Here is a 22471-nt window from a genome sequence, read left to right as displayed (position 1 = left end):
GTTTGGAATGTATACTGGGCAATGGGGAGAGAGCAAGACAGTGGGATTAGTTTGGGATGTATACTGGGCAATGGGGAGAAAGCAGGACAGTGGGATTAGTTTGGGATTGATACTGGGCTATGGGGAGAGAGCAGGACAGTGGGATTAGTTTGGGATGTATGCAGGGCAATGGGGAGAGAGCCAGGACAGTGGGATTAGGTTAGGATTGATACTGGGCAATGGGGGGAGAGCAGGACACTGGGATTAGTTTGGGATGTAAACTGGGCAATGGGGAGAGGGCAGGACAGTGGGATTAGTTTGGGATGGATACTGGGCTACGGGAAGAGAGCAGGACAGTGGGATTAGTTTGGGATGGAAACTGGGCAATGGGGGGAGAGCAGGACAGTGGGATTAGTTTAGGATTAATACTGGGCAATGGGGGGAGAGCAGGACAGTGGGATTAGTTTAGGATTGGTACTGGGCAATGGGGGGAGAGCAGGACAGTGGGATTAGTTTAGGATTGATACTGGGCAATGGGGGGAGAGCAGGACAGTGGGATTAGTTTGGAATGTATACGTGGCGATGGGAAGGGAGCAGGACAGTGGGATTAGTTTGGGATGTATACTGGGTAATCGGGAGAAAGCAGGACAGTGGGATTAGTTTGGGATTGATACTGGGCTATGGGAAGAGAGCAGGACAGTGGGATTAGTTTGGGATGTATACTGGGCAATGGGGAGAGAGCAGGACAGTGGGATTAGTTTGGGATGTCTTCTGGGCGATGGGGAGAGAGCAGGACATTGGGATGAGTTTGGGATGTATACTGGGCTATGGGAAGAGAGCAGGACAGTGGGATTAGTTTGGGATGTGTACTGGGCTATGGGAAGAGAGCAGGACAGTGGGATTAGTTTGGGATGTAAACTGGGCGATGGGGAGAGAACCAGGACAGTGGGGTTGGTTTGGGATGTAAACTGGGCGATGGAGAGAGAACCAGGACAGTGGGGTTGGTTTGGGATGTATACTGTGCGATGGGGATAGAGCCAGGACAGTGGGGTTGGTTGGGATGTATACCGAGTAATGGGGAGAGAACCAGGACAGTGGTATTAGTTTGGGAAGTATACTGAGTAATGGGGAGAGAACCAGGACAGTGGGATTCGTTTGGAATGTATACTGGGTAATGGGGAGAGAGCTGGACAGTGGGATTAGTGTGGGATGTATACTGGGCAATGGGGAAAAAGGAGGACAGTGGGATTAGTTTGGAATGTATACTGGGCAATGGGGAGAGAGCAGGACAGTGGGATTAGTTTGGAATGCATACTGGGCAATGGGGAGAGAGCAGGACAGTGGGATTAGTTTGGGATGTATACAGGGCTATGGGGAGAGAGCCAGGACAGTGGGGTTTGTTTGGGATGTATACTGAGTAACGGGGAGAGAACCAGGACAGTGGGATTAGTTTGGGATGTATACAGGGTAATGGAGAGAGAACCAGGACAGTGGGATTAGTTTGGGAAGTATACTGAGTAATGGGGAGAGAACCAGGACAGTGGGATTAGTTTGGGATGTACACAGGATAATGGAGAGAACCAGAACAGTGGGATTAGTTTGGGAAGTATACTGAGTAATGGGGAGAGAACCAGGACAGTGGGATTCGTTTGGGATGTATCCAGGGTAATGGAGAGAGAACCTGGACAGTGGGATTAGTTTGGAATGTATACTGGGTAATGGGGAGAGAGCAGGACAGTGGGATTAGTGTGGGATGTATACTGGGCAATGGGGAAAAAGGAGGACAGTGGGATTAGTTTGGAATGTATACTGGGCAATGGGGAGAGAGCAGGACAGTGGGATTAGTTTGGGATGTATACTGGGCTATGGAGAGAGAGCAGGACAGTGGGATTAGTTTGGGATGTACACTGGGCTATGGGGAGAGAGCAGGGCAGTGGGTTAGTTTGGGATGTATACTGGGCTATGGGGAGAGAGCAGGACAGTGGGATTAGTTTGGGATGTATACTGGGCTATGGGGAGAGAGCAGGACAGTGGGATTAGTTTGGGATGTATACTGGGCTATGGGAAGAGAGCAGGACAGTGGGATTAGTTTGGGATGCATACTGGGCTATGGGCAGAGAGCAGGACAGTGGGATTGGTTTGGGAAGTATACTGAGTAATGGAGAGAGAACCAGGACAGTGGGATTCGTTTGGGATGTATACTGGGCTATGGGCAGAGAGCAGGACAGTGGGATTAGTTTGGGAAGTATACTGAGTAATGGAGACAGAACCAGGACAGTGGGATTCGTTTGGAATGTATACTGGGCAATGGGGAGAGAGCAAGACAGTGGGATTAGTTTGGGATGTATACTGGGCAATGGGGAGAGAGCAGGACAGTGGGATTAGTTTGGGATGTATACTGGGTAATGGGGAGAAAGCAGGACAGTGGGATTAGTTTGGGATTGATACTGGGCAATGGGGAGAGAGCAGGACAGTGGGATTAGTTTGGGATGGATACTGGGCTATGGGGAGAGAGCAGGACAGTGGTATTAGTTTGGGATGTATGCAGGGCAATGGGGAGAGAGCCAGGACAGTGGGATTAGGTTAGGATTGATACTGGGCAATGGGGGGAGAGCAGGACACTGGGATTAGTTTGGGATGTAAACTGGGCAATGGGGAGAGGGCAGGACAGTGGGATTAGTTTGGGATGGATACTGGGCTACGGGAAGAGAGCAGGACAGTGGGATTAGTTTGGGATGGAAACTGGGCAATGGGGGGAGAGCAGGACAGTGGGATTAGTTTAGGATTAATACTGGGCAATGGGGGGAGAGCAGGACAGTGGGATTAGTTTAGGATTGGTACTGGGCAATGGGGGGAGAGCAGGACAGTGGGATTAGTTTAGGATTGATACTGGGCAATGGGGGGAGAGCAGGACAGTGGGATTAGTTTGGAATGTATACGTGGCGATGGGAAGGGAGCAGGACAGTGGGATTAGTTTGGGATGTATACTGGGTAATCGGGAGAAAGCAGGACAGTGGGATTAGTTTGGGATTGATACTGGGCTATGGGAAGAGAGCAGGACAGTGGGATTAGTTTGGGATGTATACTGGGCAATGGGGAGAGAGCAGGACAGTGGGATTAGTTTGGGATGTCTTCTGGGCGATGGGGAGAGAGCAGGACATTGGGATGAGTTTGGGATGTATACTGGGCTATGGGAAGAGAGCAGGACAGTGGGATTAGTTTGGGATGTGTACTGGGCTATGGGAAGAGAGCAGGACAGTGGGATTAGTTTGGGATGTAAACTGGGCGATGGGGAGAGAACCAGGACAGTGGGGTTGGTTTGGGATGTAAACTGGGCGATGGAGAGAGAACCAGGACAGTGGGGTTGGTTTGGGATGTATACTGTGCGATGGGGATCGAGCCAGGACAGTGGGGTTGGTTGGGATGTATACCGAGTAATGGGGAGAGAACCAGGACAGTGGTATTAGTTTGGGAAGTATACTGAGTAATGGGGAGAGAACCAGGACAGTGGGATTCGTTTGGGATGTATCCAGGGTAATGGAGAGAGAACCTGGAAAGTGGGATTAGTTTGGAATGTATACTGGGTAATGGGGAGAGAGCTGGACAGTGGGATTAGTGTGGGATGTATACTGGGCAATGGGGAAAAAGGAGGACAGTGGGATTAGTTTGGAATGTATACTGGGCAATGGGGAGAGAGCAGGACAATGGGATTAGTTTGGAATGCATACTGGGCAATGGGGAGAGAGCAGGACAGTGGGATTAGTTTGGGATGTATACAGGGCTATGGGGAGAGAGCCAGGACAGTGGGGTTTGTTTGGGATGTATACTGAGTAACGGGGAGAGAACCAGGACAGTGGGATTAGTTTGGGATGTATACAGGGTAATGGAGAGAGAACCAGGACAGTGGGATTAGTTTGGGAAGTATACTGAGTAATGGGGAGAGAACCAGGACAGTGGGATTAGTTTGGGATGTACACAGGATAATGGAGAGAACCAGAACAGTGGGATTAGTTTGGGAAGTATACTGAGTAATGGGGAGAGAACCAGGACAGTGGGATTCGTTTGGGATGTATCCAGGGTAATGGAGAGAGAACCTGGACAGTGGGATTAGTTTGGAATGTATACTGGGTAATGGGGAGAGAGCAGGACAGTGGGATTAGTGTGGGATGTATACTGGGCAATGGGGAAAAAGGAGGACAGTGGGATTAGTTTGGAATGGAAACTGGGCAATGGGGAGAGAGCAGGACAGTGGGATTAGTTTGGGATGTATACTGGGCTATGGAGAGAGAGCAGGACAGTGGGATTAGTTTGGGATGTACACTGGGCTATGGGGAGAGAGCAGGGCAGTGGGTTAGTTTGGGATGTATACTGGGCTATGGGGAGAGAGCAGGACAGTGGGATTAGTTTGGGATGTATACTGGGCTATGGGGAGAGAGCAGGACAGTGGGATTAGTTTGGGATGTATACTGGGCTATGGGAAGAGAGCAGGACAGTGGGATTAGTTTGGGATGCATACTGGGCTATGGGCAGAGAGCAGGACAGTGGGATTAGTTTGAGATGTATACTGGTCAATGGAGAGAGAACCAGGACAGTGGGATTAGTTTGGGATGTATACAGGGCCATGGGGAGAGAGCAGGACAGTGGGATTAGTTTGGGATGTATACTGGGCTATGGAGAGAGAGCAGGACAGTGGGAATAGTTTGGGATGTATACTGGGTAATGGAGAGAGAACCAGGACAGTGGGATTAGTTTGGAATGTATACTGGGCAATGGGGAGAGAGCAAGACCGTGGGATTAGTTTGGGATGTATACTGGGCAATGGGGAGAGAGCAGGACAGTGGGATTAGTTTGGGATTGATACTGGGCAATGGGAAGAGAGCAGGACAGTGGGATTAGTTTGGAATGTATACTGGGCAATAGGGGGAGAGCAGGACAGTGGGATTAGTTTGGGATGTATACTGGGCAATGGGGGGAGAGCAGGACAGTGGGATTAGTTTAGGATTGATACTGGGCAATGGGGGGAGAGCAGGACAGTGGGATTAGTTTGGAATGTATACTGGGCTACGGGAAGAGAGCAGGACAGTGGGATTAGTTTAGGATGTATACTGGGCAATGGGGGGAGAGCAGGACAGTGGGATTAGTTTAGGATTGATACTGGGCAATGGGGGGAGAGCAGGACAGTGGGATTAGTTTAGGATTGATACTGGGCAATGGGGGGAGAGCAGGACAGTGGGATTAGTTTAGGATTGATACTGGGCAATGGGGGGAGAGCAGGACAGTGGGATTAGTTTGGGATGTATACTGGGCTATGGGGAGAGTGCAGGACAGTGGGATTAGTTTGAGATGTATACTGGGCAATGGGGAGAAAGCAGGACAGTGGGATTAGTTTGGGATTGATACTGGGCTCTGGGGAGAGAGCAGGACAGTGGGATTAGTTTGGTATGTATACTGGGCAATGGGGAGAAAGCAGGACAGTGGGATTAGTTTGTGATGTATACTGGGCTATGGCAGTGAGCAGGACAGTGGTATCAGTTTGGGATGTATACTGGGTAATGGGGAGAGAGCAGGTCAGTGGGGTTAGTTTGTGATGTATACTGGGCGATGGGGAGAGAGCAGGACAGTGGGATTTGTTTGGGATGTATACTGGGTAATGGGGAGAGAACCAGGACAGTGGGGTTGGTTGGGATGTATACTGGGGAATGGGGCGAGAACCAGGACAGTGGGATTAGTTTGGGATGTATACTGTGCGATGTGGAGAGAGCCAGGACAGTGGGGTTGGTTGGGATGTATACTGGGTAATGGGGAGAGAACCAGGACAGTGGGGTTCGTTTGGGATGTATACTGGGTAATGGAGAGAGAACCAGGACAGTGGGATTAGTTTGGGATGTATACTGGGCAATGGGGAGAGAGCAAGACCGTTGGATTAGTTTGGGATGTATACTGGGCAATGGGGAGAGAGCAGGACAGTGGGATTAGTTTGGGATTGATACTGGGCAATGGGAAGAGAGCAGGACAGTGGGATTAGTTTGGAATGTATACTGGGCAATAGGGGGAGAGCAGGACAGTGGGATTAGTTTGGGATGTATACTGGGCAATGGGGGGAGAGCAGGACAGTGGGATTAGTTTAGGATTGATACTGGGCAATGGGGGGAGAGCAGGACAGTGGGATTAGTTTGGAATGTATACTGGGCTACGGGAAGAGAGCAGGACAGTGGGATTAGTTTAGGATGTATACTGGGCAATGGGGGGAGAGCAGGACAGTGGGATTAGTTTAGGATTGATACTGGGCAATGGGGGGAGAGCAGGACAGTGGGATTAGTTTAGGATTGATACTGGGCAATGGGGGGAGAGCAGGACAGTGGGATTAGTTTGGAATGTATACTGGGCGATGGGAAGGGAGCAGGACAGTGGGATTAGTTTGGGATGTATACTGGGCTATGGGGAGAGTGCAGGACAGTGGGATTAGTTTGAGATGTATACTGGGCAATGGGGAGAAAGCAGGACAGTGGGATGAGTTTGGGATTGATACTGGGCTCTGGGGAGAGAGCAGGACAGTGGGATTAGTTTGGTATGTATACTGGGCAATGGGGAGAAAGCAGGACAGTGGGATTAGTTTGTGATGTATACTGGGCTATGGCAGTGAGCAGGACAGTGGGATCAGTTTGGGATGTATACTGGGTAATGGGGAGAGAGCAGGTCAGTGGGGTTAGTTTGTGATGTATACTGGGCGATGGGGAGAGAGCAGGACAGTGGGATTTGTTTGGGATGTATACTGGGTAATGGGGAGAGAACCAGGACAGTGGGGTTGGTTGGGATGCATACTGGGTAATGGGGCGAGAACCAGGACAGTGGGATTAGTTTGGGATGTATACTGTGCGATGGGGAGAGAGCCAGGACAGTGGGGTTGGTTGGGATGTATACTGGGTAATGGGGAGAGAACCAGGACAGTGGGGTTCGTTTGGGATGTATACAGGGTAATGAAGAGAGAACCAGGACAGTGGGAATAGTTTGGGATGTATACTGAGTAATGGGGATAGAACCAGGACAGTGGGATTAGTTTGGGATGTATACAGGGTAATGGAGAGAGAACCAGGACAGTGGGATTAGTATGGAATGTATACTGGGCAATGGGGAGAGAGCAAGACAGTGGGATTAGTTTGGTATGTATACTGGGCAATGGGGAGAGAGCCACGACAGTGGGGTTAGTTTGGGATGTATACTGGGTAATGGGGAGTGAGCAGGGCAGTGGGATTAGTTTGGGATGTATCCTGGGCTATGGGGAGAGAGCCTGAGAGTGGGATTAGTTTGGGATGTATACTGGGCTATGGGGAGAGAGCAGGACAGTGGGATAAGTTTGGGATGTATACTGGGCAATGGGGGGAGAGCAGGACAGTGGGATTAGTTTGGGATGTAGACTGGGCGATGGAGGGAGAGCAGGATAGTGGGATTAGTTTTGGATGTAGACTGGGCAATGGGGAGAAAGCAGGACAGTGGGATGAGTTTGGGATGTTTCCAGGGCGATGGGGAGAGAGCAGGACAGTGGTATTAGTTTGGGATGTATACTGGGCTATGGGGAGAGAGCAGGACAGTGGGGTTAGTTTGGGATGTATACTGGGCAATGGGGAGGGAGCAGGACAGTGGGATTAGTTTGGGATGTATACTGGGCTATGGGGAGAGAGCAGGACAGTGGGGTTAGTTTGGGATGTATACTGGGCTATGGGGAGAGCAGAACAGTGGGATTAGTTTGGGATGTATACTGGGCTATGGGGAGAGAGCAGGACAGTGGGGTTAGTTTGGGATGTATACTGGGCTATGGGGAGAGAGCAGGACAGTGGGGTTGGTTGGGATCTATACTGGGTAATGGGGAGAGAACCAGGACAGTGGGATTAGTTTGGGATGTATACTGTGCGATGGGGAGAGAGCCAGGATAGTGGGGTTGGTTGGGATGTGTACTGGGTAATTGGGAGAGAACCAGGACAGTGGGGTTGGTTGGGATGTATACTGGGTAATGGGGAGAGAACCAGGACAGTGGGGTTCGTTTGGCATGTGTACTGGGTAATGGGGAGCGAACCAGGACAGTGGGATTAGTTTGGGATGTATACTGGGTGATGGGAAGAGAACCAGGACAGTGGGATTAGTTTGGGATGTATACTGGGCGATGGGGAGAGAACCAGGACAGTGGGGTTGGTTGGGATGTATACTGGGTAATGGTGAGAGAACCAGGACAGTGGGATTAGTTTGGGATGTATACTGTGCGATGGGGAGAGAGCCAGGACAGTGCGGTTGGTTGGGATGCATACCGGGCAATGGGGGGAGAGCAGGACAGTGGGATTAGTTTGGGATGTCGACTGGGCAATGGGGGGAGAGCAGGACAGTGGGATTAGTTTGGGATGTATACTGGGCTATGGGGAGAGAGCAGGACAGTGGGGTTAGTTTGGGATGTATACTGGGCAATGGGGAGGGAGCAGGACAGTGGGATTAGTTTGGGATGTATACTGGGCTATGGGGAGAGAGCAGGACAGTGGGGTTAGTTTGGGATGTATACTGGGCTATGGGGAGAGCAGAACAGTGGGATTAGTTTGGGATGTATACTGGGCTATGGGGAGAGAGCAGGACAGTGGGGTTAGTTTGGGATGTATACTGGGCAATGGGGGGAGAGCAGGACAGTGGGATTAGTTTCGGATTGATACTGGGCAATGGGGGGAGAGCAGGACAGTGGGATTAGTTTGGAATGTATACTGGGTGATGGGGAGAAAGCAGGACAGTGGGATTAGTTTGGGATTGATACTGGGCAATGGGGAGAAAGCAGGACAGTGGGATTAGTTTGGGATTGATACTGGGCAATGGGGAGAGAGCAGGAAAGTGGGATTAGTTTGGTATGTCTACTGGGCAATGGGGAGAAAGCAGGACAGTGGGATTAGTTTGGGATTAATACAGGGCAATGGGGGGAGAGCAGAACAGTGGGATTAGTTTGTGATGCATACTGGGCAATGGGGGAGAGCAGAACAGTGGGATTAGTTTGGGATGTAGACTGGGCAATGGGGAGAGAGCAGGACAGTGGGATTAGTTTGGGATGTATACTGGGTAATGGAGAGAGAACCAGGACAGTGGGAATGATTTGGGATGTATACTGAGTAATGGGGAGAGAACCAGGACAGTGGGATTAGTTTGGGATGTATACAGGGTAATGGAGAGAGAACCAGGACAGTGGGATTAGTATGGAATGTATCCTGGGCAATGGGGAGAGAGCAAGACAGTGGGATTAGTTTGGGATGTATACTGGGCAATGGGAAGAGAGCCACGACAGTGGGGTTAGTTTGGGATGTATACTGGGTAACGGGGAGTGAGCAGGGCAGTGGGATTAGTTTGGGATGTATACTGGGCTATGGGGAGAGAGGAGGACAGTGGGATCAGTTTTGGATGCATACTGGGCTATGGGGAGAGAGGAGGACAGTGGGATTAGTTTGGGATGCATACTGGGCTATGGGGAGAGAGCAGGACAGTGGGATTAGTTTTGGATGTAAACTGGGCAATGGGGAGAAAGCAGGACAGTGGGATAAGTTTGGGATGTATACAGGGCGATGGGGAGAGAGCAGGACAGTGGCATTAGTTTGGGATGTATACTGGGCTATGGAGAGAAAGCAGGACAGTGGGATATGTTTGGGATGTATACTGGGCAATGGGGGGAGAGCAGGACAGTGTGATTAGTTTGGGATGTCGACTGGGCAATGGGGGGAGAGCAGGACAGTGGGATTAGTTTTGGATGTATACTGGGCTATGGGAAGAGAGCAGGACAGTGTGATGAGTTTGGGATGTATACTGGGCTATGGGGAGCGAGCAGGACAATGGGGTTGGTTGGGATGGATACTGGGTAATGGGGAGAGAGCAGGACAGTGGGATTAGTTTGGGATGTCGACTGGGCAATGAGGAGAGAGCAGGACAGTGGGATTAGTTTGGGATGTATACTGGGCTATGGGGAGCGAGCAGGACAATGGGGTTGGTTGGGATGTATACTGGGTAATGGGGTGAGAACCAGGACTGTGGGGTTGGTTGGTATGTATACTGGGTAATGGGGAGAGAACCAGGACAGTGGGATTAGTTTGGGATGTATACTGTGCGATGGGGAGAGAGCCAGGACAGTGGGGTTGGTTGGGATGTATACTAGGTAATTTGGAGAGAACCAGGACAGTGGGATTAGTTTGGCATGTATACTGGGCAATGGGGAGAGAACCAGGACAGTGGGATTAGTTTGGGATGTATACTGTGCGATGGGGAGAGAGCCAGGACAGTGGGGTTGGTTGGGATGTATACTGGGTAATGGGGAGAGAACCAGCACAGTGGGATTAGTTTCGGATGTATACTGAGTAATGGGGAGAGAACCAGGACAGTGGGATCAGTTTGGGATGTATACTGGGCAATGGGGAGAGAGCCAGACAGTGGGATTAGTTTGGGATGTATACTGGGCCATGGGGAGAAAGCAGGACAGTGGGATTAGTTTGGAATGTATACTGGGCAATGGGGAGAAAGCAGGACAGTGGGATTAGTTTGGTATGTATTGTGGGCAATGGGGGGAGAGCAGGACAGTGGGATTAGTTTGGAATGTATACTGGGCAATGGGGGGAGAGCAGAACAGTGGGATTCGTTTGATATGTATACTGGGTGATGGGGAGAGAACCAGGACAGTGGGATTAGTTTGGGATGTATACTGGGTGATGGGAAGAGAACCAGGACAGTGGGATTAGTTTGGGATGTATACTGGGCGATGGGGAGAGAACCAGGACAGTGGGGTTGGTTGGGATGTATACTGGGTAATGGTGAGAGAACCAGGATAGTGGGATTAGTTTGGGATGTATACTGTGCGATGGGGAGAGAGCCAGGACAGTGGGGTTCGTTGGGATGCATACCGGGCAATGGGGAGAAAGCAGGACAGTGGGATAAGTTTGGGATGGATACAGGGCGATGGGGAGAGAGCAGGACGGTGGGATTAGTTTGGGATGTATACTGGTCTATGGGGAGAGAGCAGGACAGTGGGATTAGTTTGGGATGTATACTGGGCAATGGGGAGAGAGCAGGACAGTGGGATTAATTTGTGATGTATACTGAGCAATGGGGAGAGAGCAGGACAGTGGGATTAGTTTGGGATGTATACTGGGCAATGGGGAGAGAGCAGGACAGTGGGATTAGTTTGGGATGTATACTGGGCAATGGGGAGAGAGCAGGACAGTGGGATTAGTTTGGGATGTATACTGGGCAATGGGGAGAGAGCAGGACAGTGGGATTAGTTTGGGATGTGGACTGGGCAATGGGGAGAGAGCAGGACAGTGGGATTAGTTTGAGATGTATACTGGGCAATGGAGAGAGAGCAGGACAGTGGGATTAGTTTCGGATGTATACTGGGTAATGGGGAGAGAACCAGGACAGTGGGGTTGGTTGGGATGTATACTGGATAATGGGGAGAGAACCAGGGCAGTGGGATTAGTTTGGGATGTATACTGGGCAATGGGGAGAGAGCAAGACTGTTGTATTAGTTTGGGATTGATACTGGGCAATGGGGAGAGAGCAGGACAGTGGGATTAGTTTGGAATGTATACTGGGCAATGGGGAGAAAGCAGGACAGTGGGATTAGTTTAGGATTGCTACTGGGCAATGGGGGGAGAGCAGGACAGTGGGATTAGTTTCGGATTGATACTGGGCAATGGGGGGAGAGCTGGTCAGTGGGATTAGTTTAGGATTGATACTGGGCAATGGGGGGAGAGCAGGACAGTGGGATTAGTTTAGGATTGATACTGGGCCATGGGGTCAGAGCAGGACAGTGGGATTAGTTTAGGATTGATACTGGGCAATGGGGAGAGAGCAGGACAGTGGGATTAGTTTTGGATGTATACTGGGCTATGGGGAGAGAGCAGGACAGTGGGATAAGTTTGGGATATATGCAGGGCGATGGGGAGAGAGCATTACAGTGGGGTTGGTTGGGATGGATACTGGGTAATGGGGAGAGAACCAGGACAGTGGGATTAGTTTGGGATGTATACTGGGCTATGGGCAGAGAGCAGGACAATGGGATTAGTTTGGGATGTAAACTGGGCTTTGGGGAGAGCCGGACGGTGGGATTAGTTTGGAATGTAGACTGGCAATGGGGAGAGAGCAGGACAGTGGGATTAGTTTGGGATGTATACTGGGCGATGGGAAGAGAGCAGGACAGCGGGATTAGTTTGGGATGTATACTGGGTAATGGGGTGAGAACCAGGACAGTGGGGTTGGTTGGGATCTATACTGGGTAATGGGGAGAGAACCAGGACAGTGGGATTAGTTTGGGATGTATACTGTGCGATGGGGAGAGAGCCAGGATAGTGGGGTTGGTTGGGATGTGTACTGGGTAATTGGGAGAGAACCAGGACAGTGGGGTTGGTTGGGATGTATACTGGGTAATGGGGAGAGAACCAGGACAGTGGGGTTCGTTTGGCATGTGTACTGGGTAATGGGGAGCGAACCAGGACAGTGGGATTAGTTTGGGATGTATACTGGGTGATGGGAAGAGAACCAGGACAGTGGGATTAGTTTGGGATGTATACTGGGCGATGGGGAGAGAACCAGGACAGTGGGGTTGGTTGGGATGTATACTGGGTAATGGTGAGAGAACCAGGACAGTGGGATTAGTTTGGGATGTATACTGTGCGATGGGGAGAGAGCCAGGACAGTGGGGTTGGTTGGGATGCATACCGGGCAATGGGGAGAAAGCAGGACAGTGGGATAAGTTTGGGATGGATACAGGGCGATGGGGAGAGAGCAGGACAGTGGGATTAGTTTGGGATGTGTACTGGGCTATGGAGAGAGAGCAGGACGGTGGGATTAGTTTGGGATGTATACTGGGCAATGGGGAGAGAGCAGGACAGTGGGATTAATTTGTGATGTATACTGAGCAATGGGGAGAGAGCAGGACAGTGGGATTAGTTTGGGATGTATACTGGGCAATGGGGAGAGAGCAGGACAGTGGGATTAGTTTGGGATGTATACTGGGCAATGGGGAGAGAGCAGGACAGTGGGATTAGTTTGGGATGTGGACTGGGCAATGGGGAGAGAGCAGGACAGTGGGATTAGTTTGAGATGTATACTGGGCAATGGAGAGAGAGCAGGACAGTGGGATTAGTTTCGGATGTATACTGGGTAATGGGGAGAGAACCAGGACAGTGGGGTTGGTTGGGATGTATACTGGGTAATGGGGAGAGAACCAGGGCAGTGGGATTAGTTTGGGATGTATACTGGGCAATGTGGAGAGAGCAAGACTGTTGTATTAGTTTGGGATTGATACTGGGCAATGGGGAGAGAGCAGGACAGTGGGATTAGTTTGGAATGTATACTGGGCAATGGGGAGAAAGCAGGACAGTGGGATTAGTTTAGGATTGCTACTGGGCAATGGGGGGAGAGCAGGACAGTGGGATTAGTTTCGGATTGATACTGGGCAATGGGGGGAGAGCTGGTCAGTGGGATTAGTTTAGGATTGATACTGGGCAATGGGGGGAGAGCAGGACAGTGGGATTAGTTTAGGATTGATACTGGGCAATGGGGTCAGAGCAGGACAGTGGGATTAGTTTAGGATTGATACTGGGCAATGGGGAGAGAGCAGGACAGTGGGATTAGTTTTGGATGTATACTGGGCTATGGGGAGAGAGCAGGACAGTGGGATAAGTTTGGGATATATGCAGGGCGATGGGGAGAGAGCATTACAGTGGGGTTGGTTGGGATGGATACTGGGTAATGGGGAGAGAACCAGGACAGTGGGATTAGTTTGGGATGTATACTGGGCTATGGGCAGAGAGCAGGACAATGGGATTAGTTTGGGATGTAAACTGGGCTTTGGGGAGAGCCGGACAGTGGGATTAGTTTGGAATGTAGACTGGCAATGGGGAGAGAGCAGGACAGTGGGATTAGTTTGGGATGTATACTGGGCGATGGGAAGAGAGCAGGACAGCGGGATTAGTTTGGGATGTATACTGGGTAATGGGGTGAGAACCAGGACAGTGGGGTTGGTTGGGATCTATACTGGGTAATGGGGAGAGAACCAGGACAGTGGGATTAGTTTGGGATGTATACTGTGCGATGGGGAGAGAGCCAGGATAGTGGGGTTGGTTGGGATGTGTACTGGGTAATTGGGAGAGAACCAGGACAGTGGGGTTGGTTGGGATGTATACTGGGTAATGGGGAGAGAACCAGGACAGTGGGGTTCGTTTGGCATGTGTACTGGGTAATGGGGAGCGAACCAGGACAGTGGGATTAGTTTGGGATGTATCCAGGGTAATGGAGAGAGAACCAGGACAGTGGGATTAGTTTGGAATGTATACTGGGCAATGGGGAGAGAGCAAGACAGTGGGATTAGTTTGGGATGTAGACTGGGCAATGGAGAGAGAGCAGGACAGTGGGATTAGTTTCGGATGTATACTGGGTCATGGGGAGAGAACCAGGACAGTGGGGTTGGTTGGGATGTATACTGTGTAATGGGGAGAGAACCAGGACAGTGGGATTAGTTTGGGATGTATACTGGGCAATGGGGAGAGAGCAAGACTGTGGTATTAGTTTGGGATTGATACTGGGCAATGGGGAGAGAGCAGGACAGTGGGATTAGTTTGGAATGGATACTGGGCAATGGGGAGAAAGCAGGACATTGGGATTAGTTTAGGATTGCTACTGGGCAATGGGGGGAGAGCTGGACAGTGGGATTAGTTTCGGATTGATACTGGGCAATGGGGGGAGAGCTGGTCAGTGGGATTAGTTTAGGATTGATACTGGGCAATGGGGGGAGAGCAGGACAGTGGGATTAGTTTAGGATTGATACTGGGCAATGGGGTCAGAGCAGGACAGTGGGATTAGTTTAGGATTGATACTGGGCAATGGGGAGAGAGCAGGACAGTGGGATTAGTTTTGGATGTATACTGGGCAATGGGGAGAAAGCAGGACAGTGGGATAAGTTTGGGATATATGCAGGGCGATGGGGAGAGAGCATTACAGTGGGGTTGGTTGGGATGGATACTGGGTGATGGGGAGAGAACCAGAACAGTGGGATTAGTTTGGGATGTAAACTGGGCTTTGGGGAGAGCCGGACGGTGGGATTAGTTTGGAATGTAGACTGGCAATGGGGAGAGAGCAGGACAGTGGCATTAGTTTGAGATGTATACTGGGCAATGGAGAGAGAGCAGGACAGTGGCATTAGTTTGGGATGTATCCTGGGTAATGGGGTGAGAACCAGGACTGTGGGGTTGGTTGGTATGTATACTGGGTAATGGGGAGAGACCCAGGACAGTGGGATTGGTTTGGGATGTATTCTGGGCAATGGGGAGAAAGCAGGACAGTGGGATTAGTTTGGAATGTATACTGGGCAATGGGGAAAAAGCAGGACAGTGGGATTAGTTTGGTATGTATACTGGGAAATGGGGGGAGAGCAGGACATTGGGATTAGTTTGGAATGTATACTGGGCAATGGGGAGAAAGCAGGACAGTGGGATTAGTTTGGGATGTTTACTGGGCTATGGGGAGAGAGCAGGACAGTGGCATTAGTTTGAGATGTATACTGGGCAATGGAGAGAGAGCAGGACAATGGGGTTGGTTGGGATGGATACTGAGCAATGGGGGGAGAGCAGGACAGTGGGATTAGTTTGGAATGTATACTGGGCAATGGGGGGAGAGCAGAACAGTGGGATTAGTTTGATAAGTATACTGGGTAATGGGGAGAGAACCAGGACAGTGGGATTAGTTTGGGATGTATACTGGGCGATGGGGAGAGAACCAGGACAGTGGGGTTGGTTGGGATGTATACTGGGTAATGGGGAGAGAACCAGGACAGTGGGATTAGTTTGGGATGTATACTGTGCGATGGGGAGAGAGCCAGGACTGTGGGGTTGGTTGGGATGTATACCGGGCAATGGGGAGAAAGCAGGACAGTGGGATAAGTTTGGAATGTATACTGGGCTATGGGAAGAGAGCAGGACAGTGGGATTAGTTTGGGATGTGGACTGGGCAATGGGGACAGAGCAGGACAGTGGGATTAGTTTGAGATGTAAACTGGGTAATGGGGAGAGAACCAGGACAGTGGGGTTGGTTGGGATGTATACTGGGCAATGGGGAGAGAGCAAGACAGTGGTATTAGTTTGGGATTGATACTGGGCAATGGGGAGAGAGCAGGACAGTGGGATTAGTTTGGAATGTATACTGGGCAATGGGGAGAAAGCAGGACAGTGGGATTAGTTTGGGATTGATACTGTGCAATGGGGGGAGAGCAGGACTGTGGGATTAGTTTGTGATGTATACTGGGCAATGGGGGGAGAGCAGGACAGTGGGATTAGTTTGTGATGAATACTGGGCAATGGGGAGAGAACCAGGACAGTGGGATTAGTTTGGGATGTATACTGGGCAATGGGGAGAGAGCAGGACAGTGGGATTAGTTTAGGATTGATACTGGGCAATGGGGGGAGAGCAGGACAGTGGGAATAGTTTCGGATTGATACTGGGCAATGGGGGGAGAGCAGGACAGTGGGATTAGTTTAGGATTGATATTGGGCAATGGGGAGAGGAGGACAGTGGGATTAGTTTGGGATGTATACTGGGCTATGGGGAGAGAGCAGGAGAGTGGGATTACTTTGGGATGTATACTGGGCAATGGGGAGAAAGCAGGACAGTGGGATAAGTTTGGGATATATACAGGGCGATGGGGAGAGAGCATTACAGTGGGGTTGGTTGGGATGGATACTGGGTAATGGGGAGAGAACCAGGACAGTGGGATTAGTTTGGGATGTATACTGGGCTATGGGGAGAGAGCAGGACAATGGGATTAGTTTGGGATGTATACTGGGCAATGGGGAGACAGCAGGACAGTGGGATTAGTTTGGGATGTATACTGGGCAATGGGGAGACAGCAGGACAGTGGGATTAGTTTAGGATTGATACTGGGCAATGGGGGGAGAGCAGGACAGTGGGAATAGTTTCGGATTGATACTGGGCAATGGGGGGAGAGCAGGACAGTGGGATTAGTTTAGGATTGATACTGGGCAATGGGGAGAGAGCAGGACAGTGGGATTAGTTTAGGATTGATACTGGGCAATGGGGTCAGAGCAGGACAGTGGGATTACTTTAGGATTGATACTGGGCAATGGGGAGAGAGCAGGACAGTGGGATTAGTTTTGGATGTATACTGGGCTATGGGGAGAGAGCAGGACAGTGGGATAAGTTTGGGATATATGCAGGGCGATGGGGAGAGAGCATTACAGTGGGGTTGGTTGGGATGGATACTGGGTAATGGGGAGAGAACCAGGACAGTGGGATTAGTTTGGGATGTATACTGGGCTATGGGCAGAGAGCAGGACAATGGGATTAGTTTGGGATGTAAACTGGGCTTTGGGGAGAGCCGGACGGTGGGATTAGTTTGGAATGTAGACTGGCAATGGGGAGAGAGCAGGACAGTGGGATTAGTTTGGGATGTCTCCTGGGCGATGGGAAGAGAGCAGGACAGCGGGATTAGTTTGGGATGTATACTGGGTAATGGGGTGAGAACCAGGACAGTGGGGTTGGTTGGGATCTATACTGGGTAATGGGGAGAGAACCAGGACAGTGGGATTCGTCTGGGATGTATACTGTGCGATGGGGAGAGAGCCAGGACAGTGGGGTTGGTTGGGATGTTTACTGGGTAATGGGGAGAGAACCAGGACAGTGGGGTTCGTTTGGCATGTATACTGGGTAATGGGGAGAGAACCAGGACAGTGGGATTAGTTTGGGATGTATACTGTGCGATGGGGAGAGAGCCAGGATAGTGGGGTTGGTTGGGATGTGTACTGGGTAATTGGGAGAGAACCAGGACAGTAGGGTTGGTTGGGATGTATACTGGGTAATGGGGAGAGAACCAGGACAGTGGGGTTCGTTTGGCATGTGTACTGGGTAATGTGGAGCGAACCAGGACAGTGGGATTAGTTTGGGATGTATCCAGGGTAATGGAGAGAGAACCAGGACAGTGGGATTAGTTTGGAATGTATACTGGGCAATGGGGAGAGAGCAAGACAGTGGGATTAGTTTGGGATGTAGACTGGGCAATGGAGAGAGAGCAGGACAGTGGGGTTAGTTTCGGATGTATACTGGGTCATGGGGAGAGAACCAGGACAGTGGGGTTGGTTGGGATGTATACTGTGTAATGGGGAGAGAACCAGGACAGTGGGATTAGTTTGGGATGTATACTGGGCAATGGGGAGAGAGCAAGACTGTGGTATTAGTTTGGGATTGATACTGGGCAATGGGGAGAGAGCAGGACAGTGGGATTAGTTTCGGATTGATACTGGGCAATAGGGGGAGAGCTGGTCAGTGGGATTAGTTTAGGATTGATACTGGGCAATGGGGGGAGAGCAGGACAGTGGGATTAGTTTAGGATTGATACTGGGCAATGGGGTCAGAGCAGGACAGTGGGATTAGTTTAGGATTGATACTGGGCAATGGGGAGAGAGCAGGACAGTGGGATTAGTTTTGGATGTATACTGGGCAATGGGGAGAAAGCAGGACAGTGGGATAAGTTTGGGATATATGCAGGGCGATGGGGAGAGAGCATTACAGTGGGGTTGGTTCGGATGGATACTGGGTGATGGGGAGAGAACCAGGACAGTGGGATTAGTTTGGGATGTATACTGGGCTATGGGCAGAGAGCAGGACAATGGGATTAGTTTGGGATGTAAACTGGGCTTTGGGGAGAGCCGGACGGTGGGATTAGTTTGGAATGTAGACTGGCAATGGGGAGAGAGCAGGACAGTGGCATTAGTTTGAGATGTATACTGGGCAATGGAGAGAGAGCAGGACAGTGGCATTAGTTTGGGATGTATCCTGGGTAATGGGGTGAGAACCAGGACTGTGGGGTTGGTTGGTATGTATACTGGGTAATGGGGAGAGACCCAGGACAGTGGGATTAGTTTGGGATGTTTACTGGGCTATGGGGAGAGAGCAGGACAGTGGCATTAGTTTGAGATGTATACTGGGCAATGGAGAGAAAGCAGGACAGTGGGATTAGTTTGGTATGTATACTGGGCAATGGGGGGAGAGCAGGACATTGGGATTAGTTTGGAATGTATACTGGGCAATGGGGAGAAAGCAGGACAGTGGGATTAGTTTGGGATGTTTACTGGGCTATGGGGAGAGAGCAGGACAGTGGCATTAGTTTGAGATGCATACTGGGCAATGGAGAGAGAGCAGGACAATGGGGTTGGTTGGGATGTATACTGGGCAATGGGGGGAGAGCAGAACAGTGGGAGTAGTTTGATAAGTATACTGGGTAATGGGTAGAGAACCAGGACAGTGGGATTAGTTTGGGATGTATACTGGGCGATGGGGAGAGAACCAGGACAGTGGGGTTGGTTGGGATGTATACTGGGTAATGGGGAGAGAACCAGGACAGTGGGATTAGTTTGGGATGTATACTGTGCGATGGGGAGAGAGCCAGGACAGTGGGGTTGGTTGGGATGTATACCGGGCAATGGGGAGAAAGCAGGACAGTGGGATAAGTTTGGGATGTGTACTGGGCTATGGGAAGAGAGCAGGACAGTGGGATTAGTTTGGGATGTGGACTGGGCAATGGGGAGAGAGCAGGACAGTGGGATTAGTTTGAGATGTATACTGGGTAATGGGGAGAGAACCAGGACAGTGGGGTTGGTTGGGATGTATACTGGGCAATGGGGAGAGAGCAGGACAGTGGGATTAGTTTGGAATGTATACTGGGCAATGGGGAGAAAGCAGGACAGTGGGATTAGTTTGGGATTGATACTGTGCAATGGGGGGAGAGCAGGACTGTGGGATTAGTTTGTGATGTATACTGGGCAATGGGGGGAGAGCAGGACAGTGGGATTAGTTTGGGATGTATACTGGGCTCTGGGGAGAGGAGGACAGTGGGATTAGTTTGGGATGTATACTGGGCTATGGGGAGAGAGCAGGAGAGTGGGATTAGTTTGGGATGTATACTGGGCAATGGGGAGAAAGCAGGACAGTGGGATAAGTTTGGGATATATACAGGGCGATGGGGAGAGAGCATTACAGTGGGGTTGGTTGGGATGGATACTGGCTAATGGGGAGAGAACCAGGACAGTGGGATTAGTTTGGGATGTATACTGGGCTATGGGGAGAGAGCAGGACAATGGGATTAGTTTGGGATGTATACTGGGCTCTGGGGAGAGCCGGGCAGTGGGATTAGTTTGGAATGTAGACTGGCAATGGGGAGAGAGCAGGACAGTGGAGATTAGTTTGGGATGTCTACTGGGCGATGGGAAGAGAGCAGGACAGCGGGATTAGTTTGGGATGTATACTGGGTAATGGGGTGAGACCCAGGACAGTGCGGTTGGTTGGGATCTATACTGGGTAATGGGGAGAGAACCAGGACAGTGGGATTCGTCTGGGATGTATACTGTGCGATGGGGAGAGAGCCAGGACAGTGGGGTTGGTTGGGATGTATACTGGGTAATTGGGAGAGAACCAGGACAGTGGGGTTGGTTGGGATGTTTACTGGGTAATGGGGAGAGAACCAGGACAGTGGGGTTCGTTTGGCATGTATACTGGGTAATGGGGAGAGAACCAGGACAGTGGGATTAGTTTGGGATGTATACAGGGTAATGGAGAGAGAACCAGGACAGTGGGATTAGTTTGGGATGTATACAGGGTAATGGAGAGAGAACCAGGACAGTGGGATTAGTTTGGGATGTATACTGGGCAATGGAGAGAGAGCAAGACAGTGGGATTAGTTTGGGATGTATACTGGGCAATGGGGAGAGAGCAGGACAGTGGGATTAGTTTGGGATGTATTCTGGGCTATGGGGAGAGAGCAGGACAGTGGCATTAGTTTGGGATGTGTACTGTGTGATGGGGAGAGAGCCAGGACAGTGGGATTAGTTTGGGATGTATACTGAGTAATGGGGAGAGAACCAGGACAGTGGGATTAGTTTGGAATGTATACTGGGCAATGGGGAGAGAGCAGGACAGTGGGATTAGTTTGGGATTGATACAGGGTAATGGGGAGAGAGCAGGACAGTGGGATTAGTTTGGGGTGTATACTGGGCAATGGGGAGAGAGCAGGACAGTGGGACTAGTTTGGGATTGATGCAGGGCGATGGAGTGATTGATAGACTGATACAGCACAGAAGGAGACCATTTGGCCACTTGTGCCGATGACAGCTCTTTGAAAGAGCTATTCATTCAGTCCAACTGCCCTACGCTTTCCCTGTTGTTGTGTAATTTTTTCTGAGTACTTACCCAGTTCCCTTTTGAAAGTTACTTTTGAATCTGCTTCCATCGCCGTTTCAGCAATGCATTCCAGATCACAACAACTTCCTGTGTTTACAAATCCTCGTTTCACCTCTTTGTTTTGTCAATCACCTTAAATCTTTGTCCTGGATTCCTGACCCTTCTGCCACTGGAAACAGTCTCCTGGTTTACTGTATCTCTGCACTTCATTTTGAACACCTCCCCTTGACCTTCTCTGCTCTGAGAATCCCAACTTTGCTAATCTCTCCACACACCTGAACTCCCTCATCCTTGGTGCCATCTGGGAAACCTGCTCTGCACCCTCTCCAGTCCCTTAACATCCTTCTTAATGTGTCATGACCAGAAGAGTGAAGCAATGGTATTAGTTTGGAAATGATTCAGGATTACGGGGAGGGAACAGGAGTGGGTCTTGGCTGTAGTTTAGGGAGGGTTGTGGAGAAGGAGGATAGAGGCCATGACTGTTTGGCTCATGGTTTCTGTTGGGAATGACGGCCTTGGATTTACTGGCGTGCTGCCAAGCAGTATCCTAGATGATGGGCCCAGGTTAAGGAGCCGTGCGGCTGGCCTTCTGGGCCTTGGGCTGTGGGGTAACGCGGCCCAAGATGTGAAATCTTTTTGATGGTTTTGTGCTTTGTAACAGACACAGGTCAAGGTCAAGATCTCGTGAGCGTAAGAGATCTAGGTCACGGGAGCGTGGAGGTCGTGGTGGGCGGGATCGAGACCGCGATCGGAGGCGGTCCAAGGATCGGGAAAGATCTGGAAGATTCTAAGGGTCTGGCGTCAGTCTGCATGACAGCTCATTTAGAAGTACCACAGGCAACACATATTTGAAATTTAATACTTTTTATGTTGAAGTTTAAAATAAACCTCAGTTCTGTTCCTTTTGATGTTCAATAAACATTTTTAAAATAAAAATGGAGCTGATGCTACCTGACTTGCAGTACCAGTTCCAGGTTTCCACTTGTGCGCCTGTGTATGTGTGTGTGTACCCATGCGTGCGCACATGCGCCCATGTGTGTCTCTGCCTCACTCTCTTTGCACCTCCCTCTCTCTGTCTCTCTCTCCCCCTCTCCCCCCGCCCCCGTCCCTCTCCCCCCAGCCCCCGTCTCTCCTCTCTCTCTGCCACCTCCCCCCTCCCCCATGGCTTAGAGTCGGAGAGTTAAGGCACAGAAGGAAATCGTTCGGTCCTTCGATTCCATGCTGGCTCTCTACCAAGCTATCCAGC

The 22471-nt window shown here is 50.6% G+C and overlaps 1 protein-coding gene across 2 annotated transcripts in view; it reads left to right on the top strand.

Annotated features, from left to right (window-relative positions):
* The window catches only part of u2af1 (U2 small nuclear RNA auxiliary factor 1), a 142139-nt gene extending 119927 nt beyond the window's left edge, over nt 1-22212 (top strand). For both annotated transcript variants that reach the window (XM_068041319.1, XM_068041318.1), the window contains one exon: nt 21887-22212. In XM_068041319.1, the coding sequence (XP_067897420.1) occupies nt 21887-22016 (130 nt within the window). In that variant the 3' untranslated portion in view covers nt 22017-22212. The remainder of the gene's footprint in view (nt 1-21886) is intronic.
* Nucleotides 22213-22471: the final 259 nt, after the last annotated feature.

Source organism: Heterodontus francisci, chromosome 10 (assembly GCF_036365525.1).
Source record: "Heterodontus francisci isolate sHetFra1 chromosome 10, sHetFra1.hap1, whole genome shotgun sequence".
In the NCBI taxonomy this organism is placed as follows: Eukaryota; Metazoa; Chordata; class Chondrichthyes; order Heterodontiformes; family Heterodontidae; genus Heterodontus; species Heterodontus francisci.
Note: the sequence above shows the minus strand (reverse complement) of the source record. Positions and strands in the feature narration are given on the sequence as shown.